At 39.3% G+C, this 22,256-nt stretch overlaps 1 protein-coding gene across 7 annotated transcripts in view; it reads right to left on the reverse strand.

The window, feature by feature from the left end:
- The window catches only part of Ntrk3 (neurotrophic receptor tyrosine kinase 3), a 375,962-nt gene that overhangs the window by 18,651 nt on the left and 335,055 nt on the right, over window positions 1-22,256 (reverse strand). For 6 of the 7 annotated variants that reach the window (XM_031387032.1, XM_031387031.1, XM_031387030.1 and 3 more), the window contains one exon: window positions 1,447-1,488. The exons of the other annotated variant lie outside the window; for it this stretch is intronic. In XM_031387032.1, the coding sequence (XP_031242892.1) occupies window positions 1,447-1,488 (42 nt within the window). The remainder of the gene's footprint in view (window positions 1-1,446; window positions 1,489-22,256) is intronic. 7 annotated transcript variants of the gene reach the window in all.

A 22,256-nucleotide genomic window follows, 5' to 3' on the forward strand; every position in this document is an offset into this window, starting at 1 on the left:
TAATAAAGTAATTACTTTGTTAAATGCATACAGCATCAAACTGGCCTCTAAATACATAACTCTCTATGCCTAGATTAGTGTGGCTCTCAGAACTAACTCATCAGAAAAGTTTCTTTGTGCAGCGGATGGTACTTAACACAGAAACTAATGAGGAGTAGGCATGCAGAGAATAAGTGACTATAAGAGCTCAGCCACAGCTGGGACATCTGCATAGCACCCCTTTTACAAGGCTCAGCAGCCATCAAAGAAGAAGGGGAGGAAAGATTGTAAGAGTCAAGATCAGTAGGGAGGATGAGCACAAAACAGAGTCAGCTGGACATGACAGGACCTATGGACTCATGAGCTCACAGTAGCTGTGGCTGCTTGCAGGAGACCTGCACATAGTCAAGCCAGTCAGCATTCTGGTATGGAGGGGAAGGAGTTCATGAGTCCCCATGCCTAACTGAGATGCTAGGCTATGTTCTCTGTGGGAGTGACAATTTTCTCTAAGGGAAGGTCAACCACACTACAGTGGATGGATATACAATCGGAAGTCTTATGGACAGCATAAAGTCTATGGGTTTAATAACCCATATCGTATGGGTTATTAAATTTTAAGAAGGAGGACACAAAGCGATTAGGGAGGTGGGTAGATCTGGAAGAAGGAATTACACAGAGGAGTTGGACATACATATGACCATAATATATGTATGGTATGAAATTATCAAAGAATTAATAAAATAATTATTTAAAAAAAATAAATATATGATAAAATGTTGAAGCAGAGAATCCAAATTGTCGACTGTCTGGGTTTAGCATGGTTGTTCAAAAAGTTAACTAAAAAGTAATTAAAACTATTAGAGTTTAGTAAGATACCCACATATGGAAAAATAATAGCCAAACTACATGAACAATAGCATAGTAATTCAAAACAGAATTGAAAATAAAATTGTATAATATCAATAAAGCACTTAAAAATCTGATATATAATGGTTTAAAATGTATAGGTATATTCAGATCAAAAATCACAAAATAGGACCTACATAAATGGAGTTTTATCACTTCCTTGGATAAGAAGGTTTGATGAGATAAGTCACTCATTCATCCTTCAAATACAATTTAAGATTTCAGTGCAATATATATTTAAAACTCCCAATGAAACGGGTTATGGAAACTGCCAAGATGAATCCAGAGTATATCCAGAGTAGTGACTGTTTAATTAAAGAACCATTGAACTAGAAAAATGATGGAGATTTGTTCTATCAGATAGCAACACATTTTACTGTACTGGGCAAGAAACACCCTGTATTTGGCATAGAAATAGATAATATACCAATGTAACAAAACAGAATACCTGAAAGGAGAATCATGTATAAATACTGGAGTTTAATATATGAAATGATGGGTTAGTAATTAAAGTGTTGGGACAATGAACTATTCATTTAAAAAATACACTTAGATACCTACCTCACACCATATACAAAAATCATTTCCAGATGGATTAAAGAGCTAAACATAAAAAAACAAAACAATAAGAATATTAGAAGAAAACTTACAAAGGTATTTGTATAACCTCAGGAGTAGAAGACCTTCCTACATGACATACACTTAAAAAGCCATAAAGGATACAATTTATAGACACAATTTTGTAAAATTAAATAGCAAAGACAAAAATTTGTAATCAAAAGACAAATGACACAAACATCTGCAACATATGTAACAGATAAATCATTATAATCATTCATATCATTAATATGACTCTGTAAAATAGTCTTGCTAAGCAGCCTCAGGCAGACTGGCCTGGAAGTCTCTGTGTAAAACAGGCATGCCTCAAGCTGGCAGAAGTCCTCCTGCCTCTGCCTCCCCCAGTGCTGGGATAGACAAGGAACTAAAATCCACATAATTCATGGTGCTTCTATGCATTAGTTAGATAAGCAAACCAACAGACAGATGAGTGAAGACTAAGAGCAGACAAGCCACAGAATAGCTACAAATGGCCACAAACAAATGACAGGATGCCAAGTCAAAGAGTATAGACGTGTATTTTAATGACACTTGATAAAAAGGCAAAAAGAAACGTTGCTATCTAATGCTTGAGAAGGTGTGAGACCTGATGTTGTAATCCCAATCCTGAGACTGGAATCTGTTTCTGAGGGTACAGTTTTTGCATCATCTACCCACAATGAAGATGTAAGAGCCCTGAGGTCCATTGATTTCACTGGAGGAGTAATAGAAAATTTTTATCTTGTGTGTAGGCAAAAATATTTGGTTCAAGACTTTCCTTTTGTCATTTTAAAAGGCATAGATATGTTCATTTTTAAAGGCATATGTAATGGTTAAAACAAAATTTAAAAAATGCTATATGTACTATAGTTATAGCTAGTTAAGTATGTCCAGGACAATATATGTAGTATTTGAAAATACAACTCATTAATAAATACATGTTGTCATTCTCATTTATGTACAAATGAAAATACATAAACATAAGCAAATACACAGTAATAATATACACCTTTGTGAATGACATGAAAGGATCCAGAAAGCCACTAAGGCAGTAATTTTCTCTAGTGACGAAAGTAAGAAAGTTCCAAATTTTATTATATGTATTTGTATATTGTTTACAATTTTACAGTGATCAGGTACCATGTTTTAAAATTGCAAGATAAAAGGAAAAGTAAACATTTGAATAGACAGAAACCAACAAATACAAGTTCACAAAAAAATATCAGTTTTGTGAAATAAGTATGTTTGTGACAGAATATGCTAGAAGGGTTTGTTTCACCTGACTTCTTGAGTGAAAATGAATAGAAGTCAGGAATACCAAAACATCACCCTGGGTATATAATTTTAAATAATGGAACCCTCCAATTTGATGCTAACATATGTCTCAGTTGATGATTTTTATATAAAATACAGAAGATGTTTTACATTGAAATCTCCATGTTCAGAAAAGGAGAAATTCAAGAGTGCTGGGTACAACTGTGATGACCCTAAGTGTTTGTTTGACAACTCCCAGAAGGGCATTAACTGGTCACAGGGCCCCTTTAGAAGACTGTTATAACTTAGCAGCACTGATGTGAATGATATTTACACTACCTTCCTCTAAGAATAAGATCTTAACATGGTAAAAACAGCAAAAATAGTAAGTCAAGAAACCCTGAATTTTACTGTGCTTTTTGATGAATGTGTGGCTTTTATGAATTTACATTTCTTCAAGCTTCAAAATATGAGTCACACAAGACTGCCTCAGATGGCATCATGGATACAAAAACCTACCAGGTATCATTACTGTATACTGTATGTATACACAGTACAGTAATTGATCACTGTGTTCATCTTCACATGCTCCTAGATAACCTAACTAATCTAACTTCCCACAGTTCCCTTATTGCCCGTAAGAACCCAGATTGATTTCCTTCTAGCATTCTCCCACACTGAAGAGACTCAGTCTGGAAAAAATAGTAGTCTAATAGTTTCTAATGACCAAAAAAGAGGAAAAAAGGAAAAGGAAAACACTTCTTGACTCATATCTCCACCCTAAAACTTACCCAGACATAAGCTATTTAGAGCTCTAGTGTCAAGGATAAGAACAGTACTAATGAATGGAGATATCATATGGTCTCTTATTTAATTTTTCTCCATCCCTGTGGGACAGATGCCTCTATTGTGCCCACTTCACAGATGAAAGCAGGATGACTTAGCCAAGCTCGGCCTGAGTAGTATTAGTTTGTGATTGGAGTTCTCCAGCGGATACCTTAAGGATCTTGAAACCAAACCTTGAAATGGGGTGACATAAACTAATAAGGAGCAAGGAAGATGCTGAAGAATGATTGTAGCAAGAAAAAAAGTAGAAAACTAAATCTTGGAATTAATTGCTCTTAGGAAAAAGCCCCTATCTGCTTTCAGAGCCTCCCACTGCCTTCTGTTGCTCTTTCTTACCCATGACCTACAAAGTTCGGAATTAGGGAAACCTAGAAGGAGGAATTTGCTTAGGAAAGGTTTTGCTCATTAGGTTTAGATGTGGGTCTATAGAAATTGGGTGGTCCTGGGTGAACCTGTGCAGAACTCATCAGGAACTTCCCATTTTAGATCATCATGTACGTTGACTTAAGAATACAAAATTTTCTTTAATTATTAAGTTGGTTTCCAGTTAAAACCATTATCCCCAGACATACAGTATCTACATGAAACAGCATGTGCTTCCTCTGAAACATAATGGAAGGTGAAGTATGTCTCTCTTTTAAATGATATTATGACCCATCAACGGATTCTGTCTGGTCACTCATTATAAAGTCCCCTAGTAATTTTAGCAATCATTGATGATCATTGCCCAAATCTATTATTTCAGTAGTGTCTCAGAAGGATGACATTCAAATTATAGAATAGTATATATATAGTATAGGATATATAATATAGTATAGTATAGTATATTCCTTCTGCATATATTAGCAGAAAATCTATAAATAAAAACTTCCCTTCATCTGATGTGATTGTACTGATTATAGCTTATATGAAACAGGCTTGACTATTTCCCTGTACTAACTTGTTTTTAGGAGACTGAATTTATCCCCAAGCATTATAGTTTGTATGTGGTTTGAACACATTGGTATGAATATCTGAATACTTAGTCAAGAGCTTATGGAGTTCTTTTGAAAGGAAAAAAACAAAAGACAACAACAATAAAACCCTTACTGAAGGAAGTGGATTCCCGAAGTTGGGTCTCGAGGTTTTATAATCTAGCACTACTTCCTGTGCACTCTCTGCTTTCTTATCGCTGACACAATGTGATCAGCTTTCCCATACTTTTACTAGCACCATGCCTTCCCCTCCACGATGGGCTGTACCACCTCAAATTTTGAGTCAAAATAAAAACTTCCTTTCTTAAGCTACTGTGTGAGAGTTATTGGTCATAGCAATAAGAAAAGAAGAGCCAGTGCTCTGAAGGTCAGCTGTGAGGATTTTGTTTTGCTTCTGAAAATCATTTTCAGGACTTGCTCTTTTAAAAAAAAAAAAAAAACTGGCACTTGAAGTGTTTCAGTCTGCTGCAGTGACTATTTTGATGTCTTGTTTCTTTCCATCTTTGACCAATGGAAACCTCTTAAAGCTGTGCCTCTTTCTCTTCTCATATAACCCGAGTAGTCTTTGATGGCACCTTCACTTTCTTACATGAAAGAATACTCTATGCTTCTCTTGTCATTTCCTTCCAGGGCCTTTGAAGCTAATGTTTCTCCAAGGATCTCTGTATCTTTTTGATGCACAATGGAATTTTGGGACCATAACATAGATCCTTGTGAGTTCTCCATGCTACTAGGGTGCTCATGACTTCGGAGTCTTTATAGTAGGAAATTCAAAGCTAGGAATCATTTTTTGAAAGGGAAAATACAACATGAGCTCACAATTTTGCTTATCCACACTCAAACTAAGGATTGCTTGGCTTCCTTTGACTTTATATTTCAATTTTTTTCTCTCATGCTGAAAATCATGATTACTAGAATTTAATAATAAAATTATTTAATTTTTCATAACACATTAGTGTCACTTTTTAAAAGTTATTTACTCTATTATATATTACACCTGAAGTTTTCCCTCCCTCTTTCTTCCCAATCTTCCCCTATGCCTACCTCTCTCCCTCCAGAAAATGGCAGGCTTTCCAGGAATAAAACCAAGCATGGCATATCAAGTTATAATAAAACTAGACATCTCTCCTCATATTAAGGCTGGAAGAAGCAACCCAGTAGGAGGAAAAAAATCCAAAACGGAGGCAAAGAGTCAGAGACAGCACCTGTTCCCACTGTTAGGAGTTCCAAAAGAAGACCAAACTATACAACTATAACATATATATTGAAGGCCTACATCAGTCCCATGTGGGTCTGTGATTGCCATTTCAGTCTCTGTGAGCCTCTGTGAGCCTAGGTTGTTGATTGTGTGAGTTTTCTTGAGGTGCCCTTGATCCCTCTGGCTTTTTTTTATTCCACTCTCATATATATAACTTGGTTTCCTGGGAAGACACATCTCTAGCATTTAACACATACAGGCCTACATATACAAAATAGTCTTCTTCTTTTTTAGTTCTTTTATTGGATATTTCCTTCATTTACATTTCAAATTTTTCCCCTTTCTAGGTCTCCCCCATCCCATCCCCCTTCCCTTTGCCTCTATGAAGTGCTCCTCCACCCACTCACCCAATCCTGTTCTCCCACACTGGCATTCCCCTATACTGTGGCATCTAACACCCTCAGTCCCAAGGGCCTCTCCTCCTACTGATGTCTAACTAGGCCATCCTCTGACATATATGTGGCCAGCCCCATGGATCCCTCCATGTGTATTCTTTGGTTGGTAGTCAAGCCCCTGGGAGCTCTGGGGAGTCTGGCCTGTTGATACTGTTGCTACCTCCATGGGGCTGCTCCTCAGTTCCTTCAGTCCCTTCTCCAACTCTTCCATCTGGGACCCCTGAGCTCAGTCCAGTGATTGGCTGTGACCTTCTACCTCTGTCTTTGTCAGGTTCTGGAAGAACCTCTCAGGAGACAGACCCTATGGTTTCTACAATTTTTCTTCCCCCCTCTTCCACAAGATTCCCCAAATTCCACCTAATATTGACAATTAATAAATAGGATCTCACAAATCTAAAAAGCTTCTGTAAGGCAAAAGATGTCATCAATGTAACAAAATGGCAGCCTATAAAATGGGAAAACACTTTCTTCAACTCCATAGCTAACAAGAAAGCTAATTTCCAAAATATATAAAGAACTCAAGAAACTAAACATCAACAAACCAAACAATTCAATTTAAAAAGGGATACAGATCTAAACAAAGAATTCTCAATAGAGGAATCTCTAACAGCTGAGACACACTAAAAGAAATGTCTAGCATTCTTAGTCCTCAGGGAAATGCAAATCAAAATTTCTTTGAGGTTTCACTTTACCCCTGTCAGAATGATTAAGATAAAAAGCACTAGTGATAGTTCATGCCAGTGAGGAAGTGGAACACAGGGAAGATTTCTCCATTGCTGCTGGGAGTGCAAATTTGTGCAGCCACTTTGGAAATCAATATGGCAGTTTCTCAGAAATTTAGGAATAGTTCTACCACTCCTGGGCATACACCTAACAGATACTCTTTCCTACTGCAAGGTCAACTGTGTTCATAAAGCTTTATAAATAATGGCCAGAAACTGGAAACAATCTAGATGTCCCTCAACTGAGAAATAGATACAGATAATGTAGTACATTTATACAAAAGAGTATTACTCAGCTGTTATAAATATAACATCATGAAATTTTCAGGCAAATGGTTGGAAATAGAAAAAAAATCATCTTGAGTGAGGTGATCTAGACCCATAAAGACAAACATGGTATGTACTCACTTCTAAGTGGAAATTATCTGAGAAGTAAAGGATAATCATGCTACAATCCATAGACCTAGAGAGGCTAAGTAACAAGGAGGCCTCATGAATCTCCCTGGGAAGGGGAAATAGAATGGATATTTTAGGTGGAGTCAGAAAGGGTGGGAAAGAGAACAAGAGGGATCAGTGAGGGGAGAGGGATGTTAAAGGGAGAGAGTGCTAGGAGAGACAGCTGGAATTAGAAGGCATTTGGGAGACCAGGTAGAAACCTAGTACAATAGAACCTTCCTGGAATCTACAAGAGTAACCTTAGCTAAGACTCTTAGTAATGGAGGATACAGAGCCTGGATTCATCATCTCCAATAACAATGCATGACTTTCAGTGAAGGGACTGGGACACCAGCCCAGCCACAAAACTTTCAACCTACAAATTGCCCTGCCTACAGAGGTGTGCCAGGGTGAAGATGGTACAGAAATAATGAGAGTGGCCAACCAATGACTGGTCCACCTTGAGACCCGTGCCATGAGAAGACACCTTTGATACTGACTGGAGGGACAAGTCCCAGTGGTTGGATAGCCCAGAGATCTAAGGTAGAATTAAATGTGACTAGCCAAGAGAGAGAGAGAGAGAGAGAGAGAGAGAGAGAGATCACTGAAACGATTCCTAAAGATATTCTGCTATGCTCATAGATTGATAGATTTGTGCTTAGGCCAGTTTTCATTCGAGAAGCTTCATCCAACCACTGATGCAGAGACTCACAGCCAACCATTAGAGTCATTTCTTAATAATATTAAAAAGATAGAGATAGTTTCAACATGAAACCCTCTACCCTTATCTCAGTTCTTTCTGTCCTTAAGATACACTGTCTAGAGAAATACAGAAAGTATAACTTTATCTTAGCTCTTTCAAAGTTAACATATCAACACACTTCTCTATTTTCTTTCAACTTTAGAAATATTTTTGTTTTTAATTTTCCAACTTATTTCATGTCGATTATTGACCATATTTTTAAAAACCTGAAACATAACTTCAATCTCAAAAGCAAAAGATTCTTTTATATAAATTACAGCTCTATTCTTATTCTACTGTTCTTGCAACTTGACACTCCCACTTGCACCTTTCTACAGAACACAGTTCTACAGTTTTCTCCATTTTTTTGTCAGATTGTTGGTTTGTTTGTTCACACAAATTCAAATTAATTTCTCTGTTCTGTGCTTTGCTTTCTTGATGGGAGCTCACTCGTTTCTAGTATAACTGTACAAGACTCCACTGTGTATGCCAACTCCTTAGTTTATCCAGTCAATCACAGTTTATAGAAGAGGATCCTAGACTTCCTCACAAGGAAGGCATAAGAGATTGAGAATATTGCTCCCCAAAGTCATTGCCCACCTGAGTTTGCAAAGCTTGAAGATGCATGAAGACCTCTAAATATGTTCCCAGTAAGGATAATTTTGAGGTATTTTAAAGATCCTCAACTCTTATATGTACATTTTCTAAACTTAAATATAAAACTCCCGGTAGTTGAGTGAACACATTGGTGATTAGAGCATAGATCTTACACTCTAGAGACTCCAGCTTCTTAAAGATAGGTAGGTAGATAGGTAAGTAGATAGATAGATAGATAGATAGATAGATAGATAGATAGATAGATAGATAGATAGAGATAGATAGATAGACTGATAGATCAAAACAAAAACTAAAGGGGAAACAAACATAAAAGGTTATTAGAGACATAAAATAAAAAATAATTATTGACAAGAAATCAATAGTCCCAGCAAATAATTCAAAGACTTGAGTCGCATATCCCTTGTCTTTACACATACACAAAAAATAATATAATTGATTCTGAATAAAATTGTATATTAACAATAAAAAAGTTTATCGATAATATATGTGGCAATTGATGAATAGAGAAGATAAGTTTCCATTCATATTTTACTTTTAACTTCCATGGTCATCAAAAGCTGGGATATATAGATATTACTTTGATCTACTGTCTGTTTCTGTTCATTGCTAATAATTACAGGGATACTCATTACAAAAAAAAATCTCTTAACATTTAAAAACTTACGGTCACTGGACATTAAAAATTAAATTTAAATCTTCATACACATTTTTGTCACAGTAAACCATGATAGAGTGGCCAATAAAGGGCCTTCAAGCATAAAAATAAATTACATAAAGATAAAATTCAGCGTGGTAACTGGAATGAAAATATAAATTCAAGAAGAAAAAGGAGCCATGTAAAAATGGCTGTTTAAGAATTTGTTCATGTGTTAAATAGATGATGTACCAAATTGCTCTGGTATTTAAACTTCATTAGATGCATTAAAGGAATGATGTATTTTTTAATGTCAATGTTTACAATACTCTAGAAATGATGGCAGCACTTGAAACTTTTTAAAAGGTTGCAACCAACTACATAGAAGTTTCTTAATGACAACTTTAAATGTGTTGGGTGCATACATAGCTTTTCAAAATTCTTTTGAGATCATAAAAGTTTGGCATTCTCGAGTATGTGAAATGTCTTTTCTTCCTAGTCTTTCCTCTAGTCTGTATCTCTCCCATACCCAAATGGAAGTAATAGAGAAAGATGGGAGGAAGAACATCACCTTAACCAGCCTGAGTGTCTGCTTAGGACCCCAGAATACCTACCCTTCCCTCTAACCCTTCGTCTTCAATCTTAGCTGCATCCCTGAAATTGAAAGTACATAACACAGAAGGTACTGAGTGGTCTGTGGCTGCCGGGGACCTAGCACCCACTCTTCATGGATGTAGAATGCTATGTGTAGACCACAAGGAACTCTCAGGCCCCCCTCAATCCTCACACATAGTGTTCACCTCTCTCCTGAACAGGGAATTGTGTTTGTGTATCTCCTCTGAGGGGCTTTCACTTTGCTGTGGTGGAGGGGAACCCATTATTCCAGGTCAAAGAGAAACTCAACCAGGCTTTAGAAGATTCTCATGCCTCTGTATCTATTACAGGGACAAAGGGGCCCTAAAGCACCCAGATTCCTTATTCTCACCCAGATATTCAAAAACAGCTACTCTCGCACAACTCTGACTAGTTAGAAGGAGACATGGTAACCCATATTCCAAATAGATAAACCAAGATTCCTCAAAGAAGAGTAAACATACCCACAGGACAGTAGTATTTCTGGAAACAGCTCAAGCCTCTTCTATATGGAAGGAATATGAAATAATCCAGACTTTCTGAAGGAGATAATAAAGTAACCTATCTTCTTTGAGGACTCAGCTGCAAAGAATATTAAAACTTTGAAACATATGTTTATGGCCAAATGGTCTAATCATCTGGAGACTGCCAGTCCTGGTAGATGTCATTAATTTTTATTTATTCAGTTTTAGTACTTCTTAATTGCATGTCTTAGCACGAAGAAAAATACCATGTGCATTTAAAAAACAAATCAAACATCAACATTGATCTCCTGAAAAGTCTTTTTAACACTGCATACATACCCCAGTGGGTTTTGCCTCTTACATCCTATCCTGCTCTGCCTTGTCCAAGAGGTATATCAATCAGGGACAACTATCTCCTCGAACAGGACAGTAGCTATGGTCCTAGTAGCCAGCACTACAATCTGACTGGGCCTTCTTTCCAGATGTTACAATGACATGAGACCTCGGAATTGTGAAGTCAGAATTGCTATACTTGCTTTTGCCTTGATGCCACACTCCCCCAACACACACACACACACACACACACACACACACACACACACACACACACACACTTCTTCCCAAGAACATGGTTGCAAACTGTTGTCTCACTTCCTAGTTGACAAATTGAAGAACTTGACCCCAAGTCTAGTAGGTGCTTGGAATTTTTCCAAGGAAAATAGAGAGAAAATTTACAAAGACATTAGAGTGGGGGCTCCCTCAGAGCAGGGCATTGTGGCAGCTTATGCAATCAGCATCCATTTAGCAAAATCTCAGAGAAAAGGCTGCTGCATCTGAGCCTCTAGCCCTGGGATTAGGACAAATCCTCAAGTCTTCCAAAACTACACTAAGTTAAGAGCCAAGCTGTTCAGCAGTGTGAGCCTAGAGGATAAACAAGCCTATTGTGATTTTTCTCAACTCTCTTACCTAGAGCTGAATCTGCCAGGAGCAAAGTTCTTATATGGATGCTTCAGGAACACACACCTTTTTATAACATCTTATCCCTGCTCCCTTTCTAAATGCCAGCATTCATTCAAAGTCTTCCCTGTCCTTTAGTACAGCTAAGCAGTATACATATATATTAAAGAGACCAGACACTGCATTGAAAAATAACTTGGCCCTTATTTTCCTTTCCAGATGCCTAGACTCTAGCCTCTTGGCTGCACTAAAATCTTCTTATGGAAAGAAACTTTAAGATGTTAAAAGAGCTCAATTCACAGAATAAAGCTGGAGGTCTCAACTCAGCTATGATTCATAAATCAAACTGAAGACTGAAGAATCCACCCAGATCTCAAATGTGCACAGATACTATACATAAAGGAAGGCTAAGTCAGTCTGTTAACTTAGTCTAGATTTTTTTTAATTACCCTGTAATGCTAAAGTACTCACAGTTAGAATAAAATTTATATTCTCATGGATTTAGGTCAAATTACAAATCATCTCTTTCAATTAAAGTCTCACCTGGCCAGATGTTTTGGTTCCCTTCACGTGGTGAGTGACACCAGAAATGTGTGTGATAGGTTGAGAAAGGAGAGGGTCCAAAGCAACCAGAGTGATAACATCTAACCAAGCAGGCACTGTAGACCAGATCAGTAACCACAGAGTGTCTTTCTTCAAGAAGATTCACTTCCTTGTGTGTGGAGTGGGAATAATAACGCACCTACTCAAAACATGTACTGAAAAGAAATGAGATAGTAAATGAAAGAACTATATACATGCACAGAGATTTGAATCAAAATCTTCCCTGTAAGCATTTCCCAAAGTTTCCTGGGTCCTAGACATTCTGTTCAGTGAGCCCTCACAACAGTGAGACAACCATATTGGATAAGAAACCAGATCAGGGAGGAGAAACCAGTCAGTCACTGGACAAACATCAGACTGAAGGAATGCATCACCATAGCCCAAGCCCTTGTTTTTGTTTTTGTTTTTGTTTTTGTTTTTGTTTTTGTTTGGTTTGGGTTCGGTTTGGTTTGGTTTGGTTTGGTTTGGTTTGGTTTTTTTTGGTTTGGTTTGGTTTGGTTTGGTTTGAGTTCATGACAGTGCAACCAATGAGCACTGGGCACAGCCTAAAGGGACAGCCAGGAACTACATTAGTATCAGTCTTGACCCCTGCATCTCATCTGTCTTAAAACAACAACAACAACCAAAACAGAACAAAACCACAAAAAAGCATAGCTATGGTATTCAGGAAAGGCAGCTAGAGTGGATCCCAGAGAAGACAAGACTAGAATAGAATATGCAACACTCCCCTTGCTCTGAGTCTGAGACCCTGACACAAAAGCAAAATAACTAGGTTCAAGAAAATGAACTCTGACTGCTGGAGAGATGGCTCAGTGGTTAGAATGTTGGCTATATTTGCAGAAGACCAGGATTCTGTTCCCAGCATTAACATGGTGGTTTATTTATAACTTAATTGCCAGTGGGTTTGGTGCCCTCTTCTGGCCTCCACAGGCACCAGGCACGCATGCAGTACAAATACACATGCAGGCAAAACATTCATACATATACAATAACAATTACTAAAACTTTTAAAAGAAGAAAAAATAAACTATGATACAGTCTTTTGTGCAAAAGGCAAATGTAGCCAGGAATTATCTCCATGACTTATTTTCTCAATATTAATAAAAGTAAAAAACAGCAATAACTAAGTCTGGATTCTATTACCCAATACTGGCCATGAATCCAGGGTCTTGTACATACCCCTGGGCTATGACCCTGGGTCTTCGGTGTGCTCTCTTACTTTCATTTTTGTTTTAAGACAAGGTCTTTCTAAGTTGCCCAAGCTGGTCTTGAATTCATTCAATAGCACAGGCACAGACCTCCTGTCTCTGCATCCCAAGTGTTGAGATTACAAGTGTGCATGCATGCCATTCCACTTGGATGATGAGTTTACTGTAGGATTCTGAACTGACAACAGACATACATCACAGGTGCCATAAGAACAAGAAGCTTTTCAACAGTCCATGAAATATTCTTCTTCATAACCCAGTAGAACTCTGTTTACTGGGAAACTCAGGATGAGAGCTGGCCTGCCCCCTCAGTTTTGGATGAGACACCCAACCTAAGTGATCTTCTTAATTGATGTTCTTTCTTAATTCTAGATCCATAATTCTCACCCTCCTGACTCCACACTGGTGAGGTATGTCATATAGAAGTTATGTCTGGATGTTAGGAGAAGCCTGGGTATCTGCTCTTAGAGCCCTGTCTTGATGTCTGAGAAGAAGACAGCATAAAACAGCTTCTGCTTGATGCCCCTGATCCCATTCATCTCAGGGCTATTGGACTAATTAGGGGATGTTTGTAAGGACAGCCATCAGCAGGCAGTTCCCCTGACAAGAGCTAAGGATCAGTGTTTCCTACAGCAATATGATCTCCTTCAGTGGCATGACACCTGCACCATTGCTGGCTGCTTCCAAGCCACCTACAAGGAGGTTCTGCATACTCTATGCTCTTTCTCCCATCCTTGTGAAGACCCTCTGACACAATACCTTTGGGTAGCACTCATCGCTCAGAAACAGGACTTCCTTAAAGCTGCCTAGGATGAGGAAAGACAAGTACCCAGCCATGTGTTTGGGCCCAAAGAAGAGCTAAAGGGAGTCAAGCTTAACATTTCTGGAAAATTCAGTAACCTGTGTACTTTATTCAGTACCCCTGGGGCAGGGAAGAGATCTCCTGTTAGAAGAACTGATGGATTCACAAACAGATGCTAAGGACAGGGAAAAGGACTGTCTCCCTCCTGAGCAGCCCTCAAAGTGGGAATGGCATATCATGATGGAGACACAAACTTACAGCCAAGTCACCTAGAGAAATCACTTCACCTTTGGAATCTCAGTTTCCCCATAGATTAAATCTTAATAAGATTCTTCATGAGGATTAAATGAAAACCATCCATGGAAATTTGGGCAACGTGCCTGGAGCTTGGTAACTCTCAATATACATTAGTGAGGAACAGTCAAAGTGACAGTTACTGTGGGTGTTAGTGTGGGAGGGTAGATGTGGGAATGCCAGCCTACTGCTCTACTGTATGTTCATGTTAGCATAAAGTAATCTCTGAGCCCAGCATTGAGATCATTTAAGTGAGTGGGTGTGATTTTCGACTGGTAAGGAGATGGAGATGTTTGGTGGCCAGGGATGGAGTGATTAAGCTGAATTAGGGAAGGAATCAATTTCCAGTGTCCTCGGCTGCAGCACTCTGAGAGTGAAGCTACCCCCAAGGAAAGATGAGAAGTCTTTCCTGGTTCTGTGTTGCTGCAGACAGCAAGCTAGGCATTTGCTCCCTTTCATCTGGACCCTGACTTTCCCTCTCCAGTAAGGTCATGCACTGCAGGGTCAGCAGATCAACCAGAAAGGCACAGCTGTTGGCAGGGGTGACAACCACAACTTACAGATCCCTCCAAATTAGTCATTTTAGCTGGAGGGAGACCAGAGCCCTTGGGCCCCCCTTACATTTTATTAACTGCCAACTGAAAATGCCAGAAGGAGTGAGGAGAAGTGCAGAGGGAGGTGGGGGACGGACTCAGAGCACTTTGCATATTTTAATTACTTCAGTAAACAATACATACCACAGCAGAGACCTGTCATCCATAGCTGCATCCCGGGGCTAAGGAAAGTCATCATGAGAGGCACTATGAAGAAGAAGCACAGCCTTGGCAAACTCTTGGCTCCCTCTTCTAACCTCACTGAGGGCTGCTGGAAGAGCTCAGATGAGGGTCAGGACAATGGGACTTTGCATACCCCAGAGCTTTCTTGAGAGAAAATGCACCTGTTCACCCAGTGGAAAATGGGATGATTCTTTGAGTCATGAAACAAAACCCTTTCATACTGGAGGACAGATACACACGGCCTGAGAGGAAAGAGCTCACTTTTAGGACCACACACACAAAGCAGTAGATACAGTTCTTCATCTTCCCTGGAAGGAGGGAATTCAACTTAGTAAAAAGAAGCAGCAGAGTGTCATTCTCGGGGAAGTCTGGAGACGGCTGATAACAGCGACTGGAGTATTCTGTGAACTGCAGACTGATTAATCAACACAAGCTGCTACATGACTATTTTATTCAGCACAAGTACCTAGTTAGGCATCCCCTGAGAAATTCCAGGAGAGGGGTATTGATTGACCCAGCCATACTACCCTGACAGAGGCCAGAGATACCTCCAGCATTCTAAAAGGGAGACAGCAGAGTTCCAGAGCTAGTTGAAAACATGGAATCCAATGGAGAGGCACTGGGTTGGGACCCAGGTCATCTGAGATCTTGTCACAGTCCTGACAAGCTGAGACCCTAGGTCTCTGGAAGCCTAGAGTTTCTTTCAGTCTCAGTGTTCACATCTGTAATAATGATGTATTAGACTGAGGGACTGTTAAAATTCTTCTCTGTTCAGAGACTACAGGAATTTGTCCATGGCATAATTACTTATCTGAACCAGAATGTGAAGCACATTGAACAAAGGCCCTTTATAGTATTTGTAGCCTCGAGTCTGCTTTTCTAGAGAGGTGTGTGTGCCAGAGTATGTGTGCTTGTATGCACTTGCACATACATGTGTATATATGTGATCAAGCCAATGAGAGCGAGAGCCTGACCTCAGGAGGCCTCTCCAACATTATGTCACACTACATAGTCTCCTATGCCCTTATTTATAAAGTAGATTGGTAGGCTTCAGGAGGAAACACGTTGATTGATCTCTAGGTAACATCTAGTTCAAAACATGAAGTCCCAGTGAAGCAGAGACTGCACAACTCCAAAATGTTCCTCCCTGCCTTGGGAGAAGCTTAGAGTTCTGGGACCCACTGACCAACTCAGCCTGCTGTTCTGCAGAGAAGCGAGGGCAGAAGGCAGTCTCAGATGAACAAGATGGAGGCTCAGAGCTCAGGCTCCATGCAGCATGTGGCTGGCTTTCCAGGCCATTGGTTGAGGACATCAGCTGTGAGTAACACCCTCTCCCTTTGTAAACAAGCTCTACTCTTAGCTTTCTCTTCATGGTCAGAAGATGTGAAGTGGGGGTGTGGATACTCTCAGGACCAACCCAGGAGAAAGTCTTAAATGCTAAGCCAGCATAGCAATTGGATGGTTTTTAGCTTCCCCTCTCACAAACACAGCCCTACTCTTTTACATGCATTCTTGTTTCCAAAAGCTTTTCCAGCCTACTGAAAGTTCAGTCTTTCCCTGGGTTATCAAGTGGGTTCCCCTCAAATGAGCCAGGCTAAGTGCTAGAGTAGGTAATTTCCAGGAGGAGAGCCTTCATCTTTACCTAAATGTATGAGCACCACTATCACAGAGATGAAAAAGGTCTCAGAATTTCAACTTTGAAGCCATGAGTCACAGAACAGCAACTTTAGGAGCCACTACCCAGTGCCATGATACATGGTAAGTGCATTAAGATGCATGGCTTCATCCACCCTCCTGAGACACTGGGCTCTAGAAATAAGTATCACCACCCACTTTGCATGCAGGAAGGCAGACAGATAGGAAGTAAAGAAAGGGGAAAGGTTATAGGTAGTTTATTTTTAAAAATATGAAAGTCACAAGACTTATGCTTAAAATATTCTGACTCTAAAAAATCAGCATCCCTGAATGCACCAAGCTGAAATTTCTGTGCACTTACAAGTTGAAGGAAGACTGAGCAGTAAATATGTTTTAAAGCGGGCAAGCTGATGAGTTGGGGTAGCAGATTTAGGAAAATGTGTTAGATAGCTTAGAATTTGACTTGTATAAACACCCTCACAAAAGTTGAAGGGGGATTTTCATTCTGGAATATCCATATCAGCATATGCAATGAAGTCAGATGAGGGCTCACATCATCCCAGACAGCACTCATAAAGATGACACCAAACGGCATCTCATGCTCCTCATTCTCATTCTCATAGGTAGACTGGAAAAGGCAATCAGGCAAGAGCTTTGCCTTCTTGCTCATGACTCTTCTCTGCATGATGTCCAGCTTGGCTGCAGAGGTAATAGTGATGGTTTCTCAGCTGAATTCCTACACCACACCACTCCTAGGAAAGGCAAACCTTGCGTGCTGATCTTAGTCTCCAGGAATCTGCTCAACCACAATAAGATCTATCATAGAACATTTCAGAATATGTTACCTTTGATTGTTTGGACATCTATTTCCCATCAATATCTCTTTCTGTAGTATCAGTGTCAAAGACAAAACAAACAGAGGAATGAGAAGAAAGCTTACATCGGGATGAGAAGGAAGGGAGTCAGAGAAACCAGCATACAGTGAGTCTGTTGCTATTGCATGGGTCCTGGTCTAGCACCAGAAATAAACTTACTTCTGAATTTACTATTAACATGTCACATTGTCTTTTTTGCTTAAAGGATTCTGAGTTAGATTTTCTTTCACTTGGAGCTAAAAGAATCCCAGCAAAACACTGGAAAATTCAACTCTTAACTTTGTCTCTATTTCTGGGATTCAGGCCTCAATTTTAGAAATGAATCCAAGAAGAGAAAATAAGGTAAAAGGTGGAAGGCCATGCAAAAATGGGCTTCCCCAATGAGGGCAAAAACAAGGGCTGTTTCCCTTCACCCACCTTCTTCCCTACATGCCCTCATATACCTGGGCCTTATCATCCATAGAACATCATGTGATAGCTCATGACCTATGACCCTGAATGTACATGTAAATGCATTTGGCTGAAGATCTTGTTGGATTTCTGTTTTCCATCAGGGTTAACCACAAGTGGCTGGAGAGAAGGCAGCAATAATCATCAGCAGAATTATCTCCTGATGGCAAGAGGCCGGCACCAGCCCAGAGACAGCGGAACTCACCACGCCTTCTAGTGTCTACCCACTGGAGGTGGTGTCACAATGCTTCCAGACATATGGATTTCTTGTGAGCCATTTGTCTGTGACAACAATTGTGGTTTCAAATGCACTTGACCACCTCTGAAAGAGAAGTTCTGATCAAAGAGCAGAAGACAAAGACTAGGATAATTTTCCTCTGAGCAGCCTTGGATGATATGTCCAGGAAACCTTCTATCTTTTTCTGAGGTTCCCCCACAGATCCTTTGCTTGAATATCTGAGCTCCACCTCATCCCAAGAAGTTCTTATTATCCTCTTCTAAGGACTTGCTTGGCCCTAGATACCTGTCTACATCATTATAGTGTGAAAGGGAACCAGGAATTCAGAGACTAATTGTCGTTTAAAGGAGAGATCACCTATTCAGAATAGAACGCAGAGAACTAGTACTGGGGATGCACAATGAATCCATCTGGTTTTATAAATTTCTGAGGTGCCATATAAATAAGAGGCACCTTGCACAGATTAATGTTTTCATTCCCCTATTCCACCCCCAAAGACCAATCTTAATTCTCTTGAGTCACAGGATGATTTTAGATAACAAGAAAAGTGTAGAATACCACATTTGGTAACCTCACTATGGTAGTGTTTGACACTATCAATGTTCCGGTGTCTTTTTAAATGAACCTTTGCTTAGAGACAAATTCAATGAAATCAGAACTCTCCCACAACCTCAGTGACAATTGAAATTGTGATAGCCCAAAAAGGAGTGAACAATGCCTGTTTCAGTCACCTCCTGTAGGTCTTAGACATGCAATGAGAAGTATACATATGGGTTGGTTTCAACGGGTAGATAACCTCCTTATATCATTTGGCATGCTCGCATAAAGATTGTGCTTGCAGAAAGGTAGCTCAGCAGGTAAAGGCACCAGGCCTGAAGGCCAGAGTTCATCCACTAGAACCCACATGGTGAAAGGAGTGAACTGATGGCTTGCAAGTTGTCCTCTTGCCTTTATGTGAGCAGGGCCACATGCATTCCCATCCATTATAGATGATAGATAGACAGACAGACAGACAGACAGACAGACAGACAGACAGATAGATAATAGACAGAAAAAATTATAAATAGGTAGGCAGATGATGGATAGATAGATGATAGATAGATAGACAGATAGAAAATTTATAAATAGGTAGGCAGATGATGGATAGATAGATGATAGATAGATAGATAGATAGATAGATAGATAGATAGATAGATAAATAGATAATAGGTAGGAAGATAGATGATAGATAGATAGATACATAGATAGATAATAGACAGAAAAAATTATAAATAGGTAGACAGATGATGGATAGATAGATAATAGATAGATAGATAGATAGATAGATAGATAGATAGATAGATAGATAATAGGTAGGAAGATAGATGATAGATAATAGATGGATAGTTAGAAAAAATTATAAATAGGTAGACAGATGATAGATAGATAGGTAGATAGATAGATAGATATAGGTAGGAAGATAGATGATAGATAGATCAATAGATAGATAGATAGATCAATAGATAGATAGATAGATAGATAGATAGATAGATAGATAGATAGATAGATATACAGATAGATAGATATACAGATAGACAGAGGCAGACAGACAGATAGATAGACAGATAGGCACAGGGTGACAGAAATACATATATACATACATACATACATACATACATACATACATATATACATACATACTATAAAAATGAGTGAATTTTAGTTTTGGGCTCAGAGCAAGTTCACAGACTAAAACATACTTTTGATCAGCCCTTTTTGTTTGTGTCTAAGGCTTATCTATCATCCTTCCAACAGTGACTAATCTCTACTTAGATTTAAAACATGCCCTATATAGGGTAGGATAGGCCCTAGATAACCAGCCCTCAAAAAGGACTAGAACTAAATTTTTCTCAGCTTCACCTCCAGTCCCATTGGGACATCAAGGAGCCTCCACAGATATGGAATGGAGAAGTCAGTCAATGCTGAGAGGGCTTAATGTTTTAGAAGAAAAGAGTTGTTTGAGTTTATTGTATGGGGAAGGAACACGTAACCATAAGTCAGAGAGAAATGTCCTAGGAAGAAGAATGAACAAAGCTTTTCTCTTTAGCTCTTGAGTAAAGGACAAAACCCTGCAATAGCCCAGAAGCTTTGAAGAGCCAAGGTGTGATTGAGAAGCCATAGAGGAATAATGAGTTGACCACAGTAAGTGGTGTTCAAGGGCCCGGAATACACTCTCTTGGTGTTGTCATTGGAGTGGTAAAGGAAAGGAAGGGGAAGGTAAGGAATAACTTCCCTCTATCTATAAGGAACATCCTGTGAAACTTAAAGAGACTTGCTTTAACCTGCATTGAGACCCCCTATTCAGGACATCACACTGTAAAATGCTAAGCAGTTCAAAGATTAATTACCATTGGATGAGCAGAACACTTATCCTGGGATAAATAGGTTCTGAAAATTCAGATAACAAAGCTAGTATAGTTAGAAAAACATCAACCTTTAGAAAAACTGGAGAAGAATGCTGACATCCTGAGATGCATCTTCTCTTTATTATATCAGGTCTGTTTCATGTGTCTAAATAGTGACTTTTCTGGGGAGGTCATGGAACCTCAAGAGTCTAGCTTATATGTAAGGCAAGATATTGATTTTTTTCCTGGAATACATATGAGACTACATTGCAAACAGATTCAAACGTACATAGCTGATATTATTAAATGTAAGCATAGGGTCTAAGGTGTGCTCCAGATGTATCTGCTTCCCACTGACAGCATTCCCAAATCCAAGGAGGGGAGTCTGTGTGCTTTATTCATAAAGGCAGTCAGGAATTAGAAACAATCTTCAAACTCAACTTTTTACCCAACCCCCATCAAAACACCTTTGGACAGTCTTAGGACTCTGCATGCATTCTCCCCACCAATTAACTATACCCAAAACACCATGCTCTTTCTAACGTGCACAAGAAGCAGGACCCCTCTTACACCAAGGTTACACTTTCATCTCTGTTTAACATGAACATCACATAAGAAGACTTGCTCACATGCCCCCAAAACAAATTTCCAAGGGCCATCCCCATTCCTGAGAAGAACACAGTGTGAAAAAGCAAATGGATGTTGCTCTGCCTTCATGCATAACCAACAACAACGTGGATACTACCTAACATGTCTACTAATAGCTCTTGACCCAGCCATGCACACTAGAACATACATAGGACCACAGGGTAGTCTAGGAAATTCCACTCTTCTTTCAACCCCTTACTTTATGCTAACTGATACTCAAAAATAGCTACTGAGACTGATGATAAAGTTGGAGGTTTCAGGCTTTGGTCCATCTGGGTTTCAGTTCTGTGTCCATTCTTTATTTTTGCATTTAAATGTCAGTGTGCTCATTTGAAAATGGGGCTGTGATAGCCTCTTTGTGGGAGCAGTGTAAGCTAAATGAGAAAGTTTACTCAAAATCCTTAGCGAAGTGCCCACCTAGAGTAGATGCACTCATCAAATGCAAGTTACCTTTCCCACTTCCACCCTTAGTATTCCAGAAGGAAGAAAGAGAGGCCTTAAGATATCCTAAATGGCAACATAAATCACAAATTAAGAGACTCTCTACAAAGTTGCTCCTAAAATGAAGGAATCAGCCTTATTCACCTTTTGATGTCCTCCTTAGTGATGTATCTAGCACACGAAAACTGGGCTATCAGGCAAAGCCTGCTTTGACAATGCATGGCCACCAAATAATCTCTTCTTGTTATCTAAAGTTTATATTCATTTCTTCATTTGGATTCAGACATTTTTAGCTCTGACTTGCTTCAGAAAATCTAGCCAAGCTATAAAAGCCCTGCCTAGAGAACTTAGATAAAATATGCACTGTCACTTTTAAGCAGCTCAGTTGCTCTGACATCCTACCTAAAGCTGCACATGCATGCCCATGCTGATGTGCACACACATACCACTATCAGAATCATCACCGCTACCAACATCGCACACTTCTC

This window comes from Mastomys coucha, unplaced genomic scaffold, assembly GCF_008632895.1.
Source record: "Mastomys coucha isolate ucsf_1 unplaced genomic scaffold, UCSF_Mcou_1 pScaffold21, whole genome shotgun sequence".
NCBI lineage: Eukaryota > Metazoa > Chordata > Mammalia > Rodentia > Muridae > Mastomys > Mastomys coucha.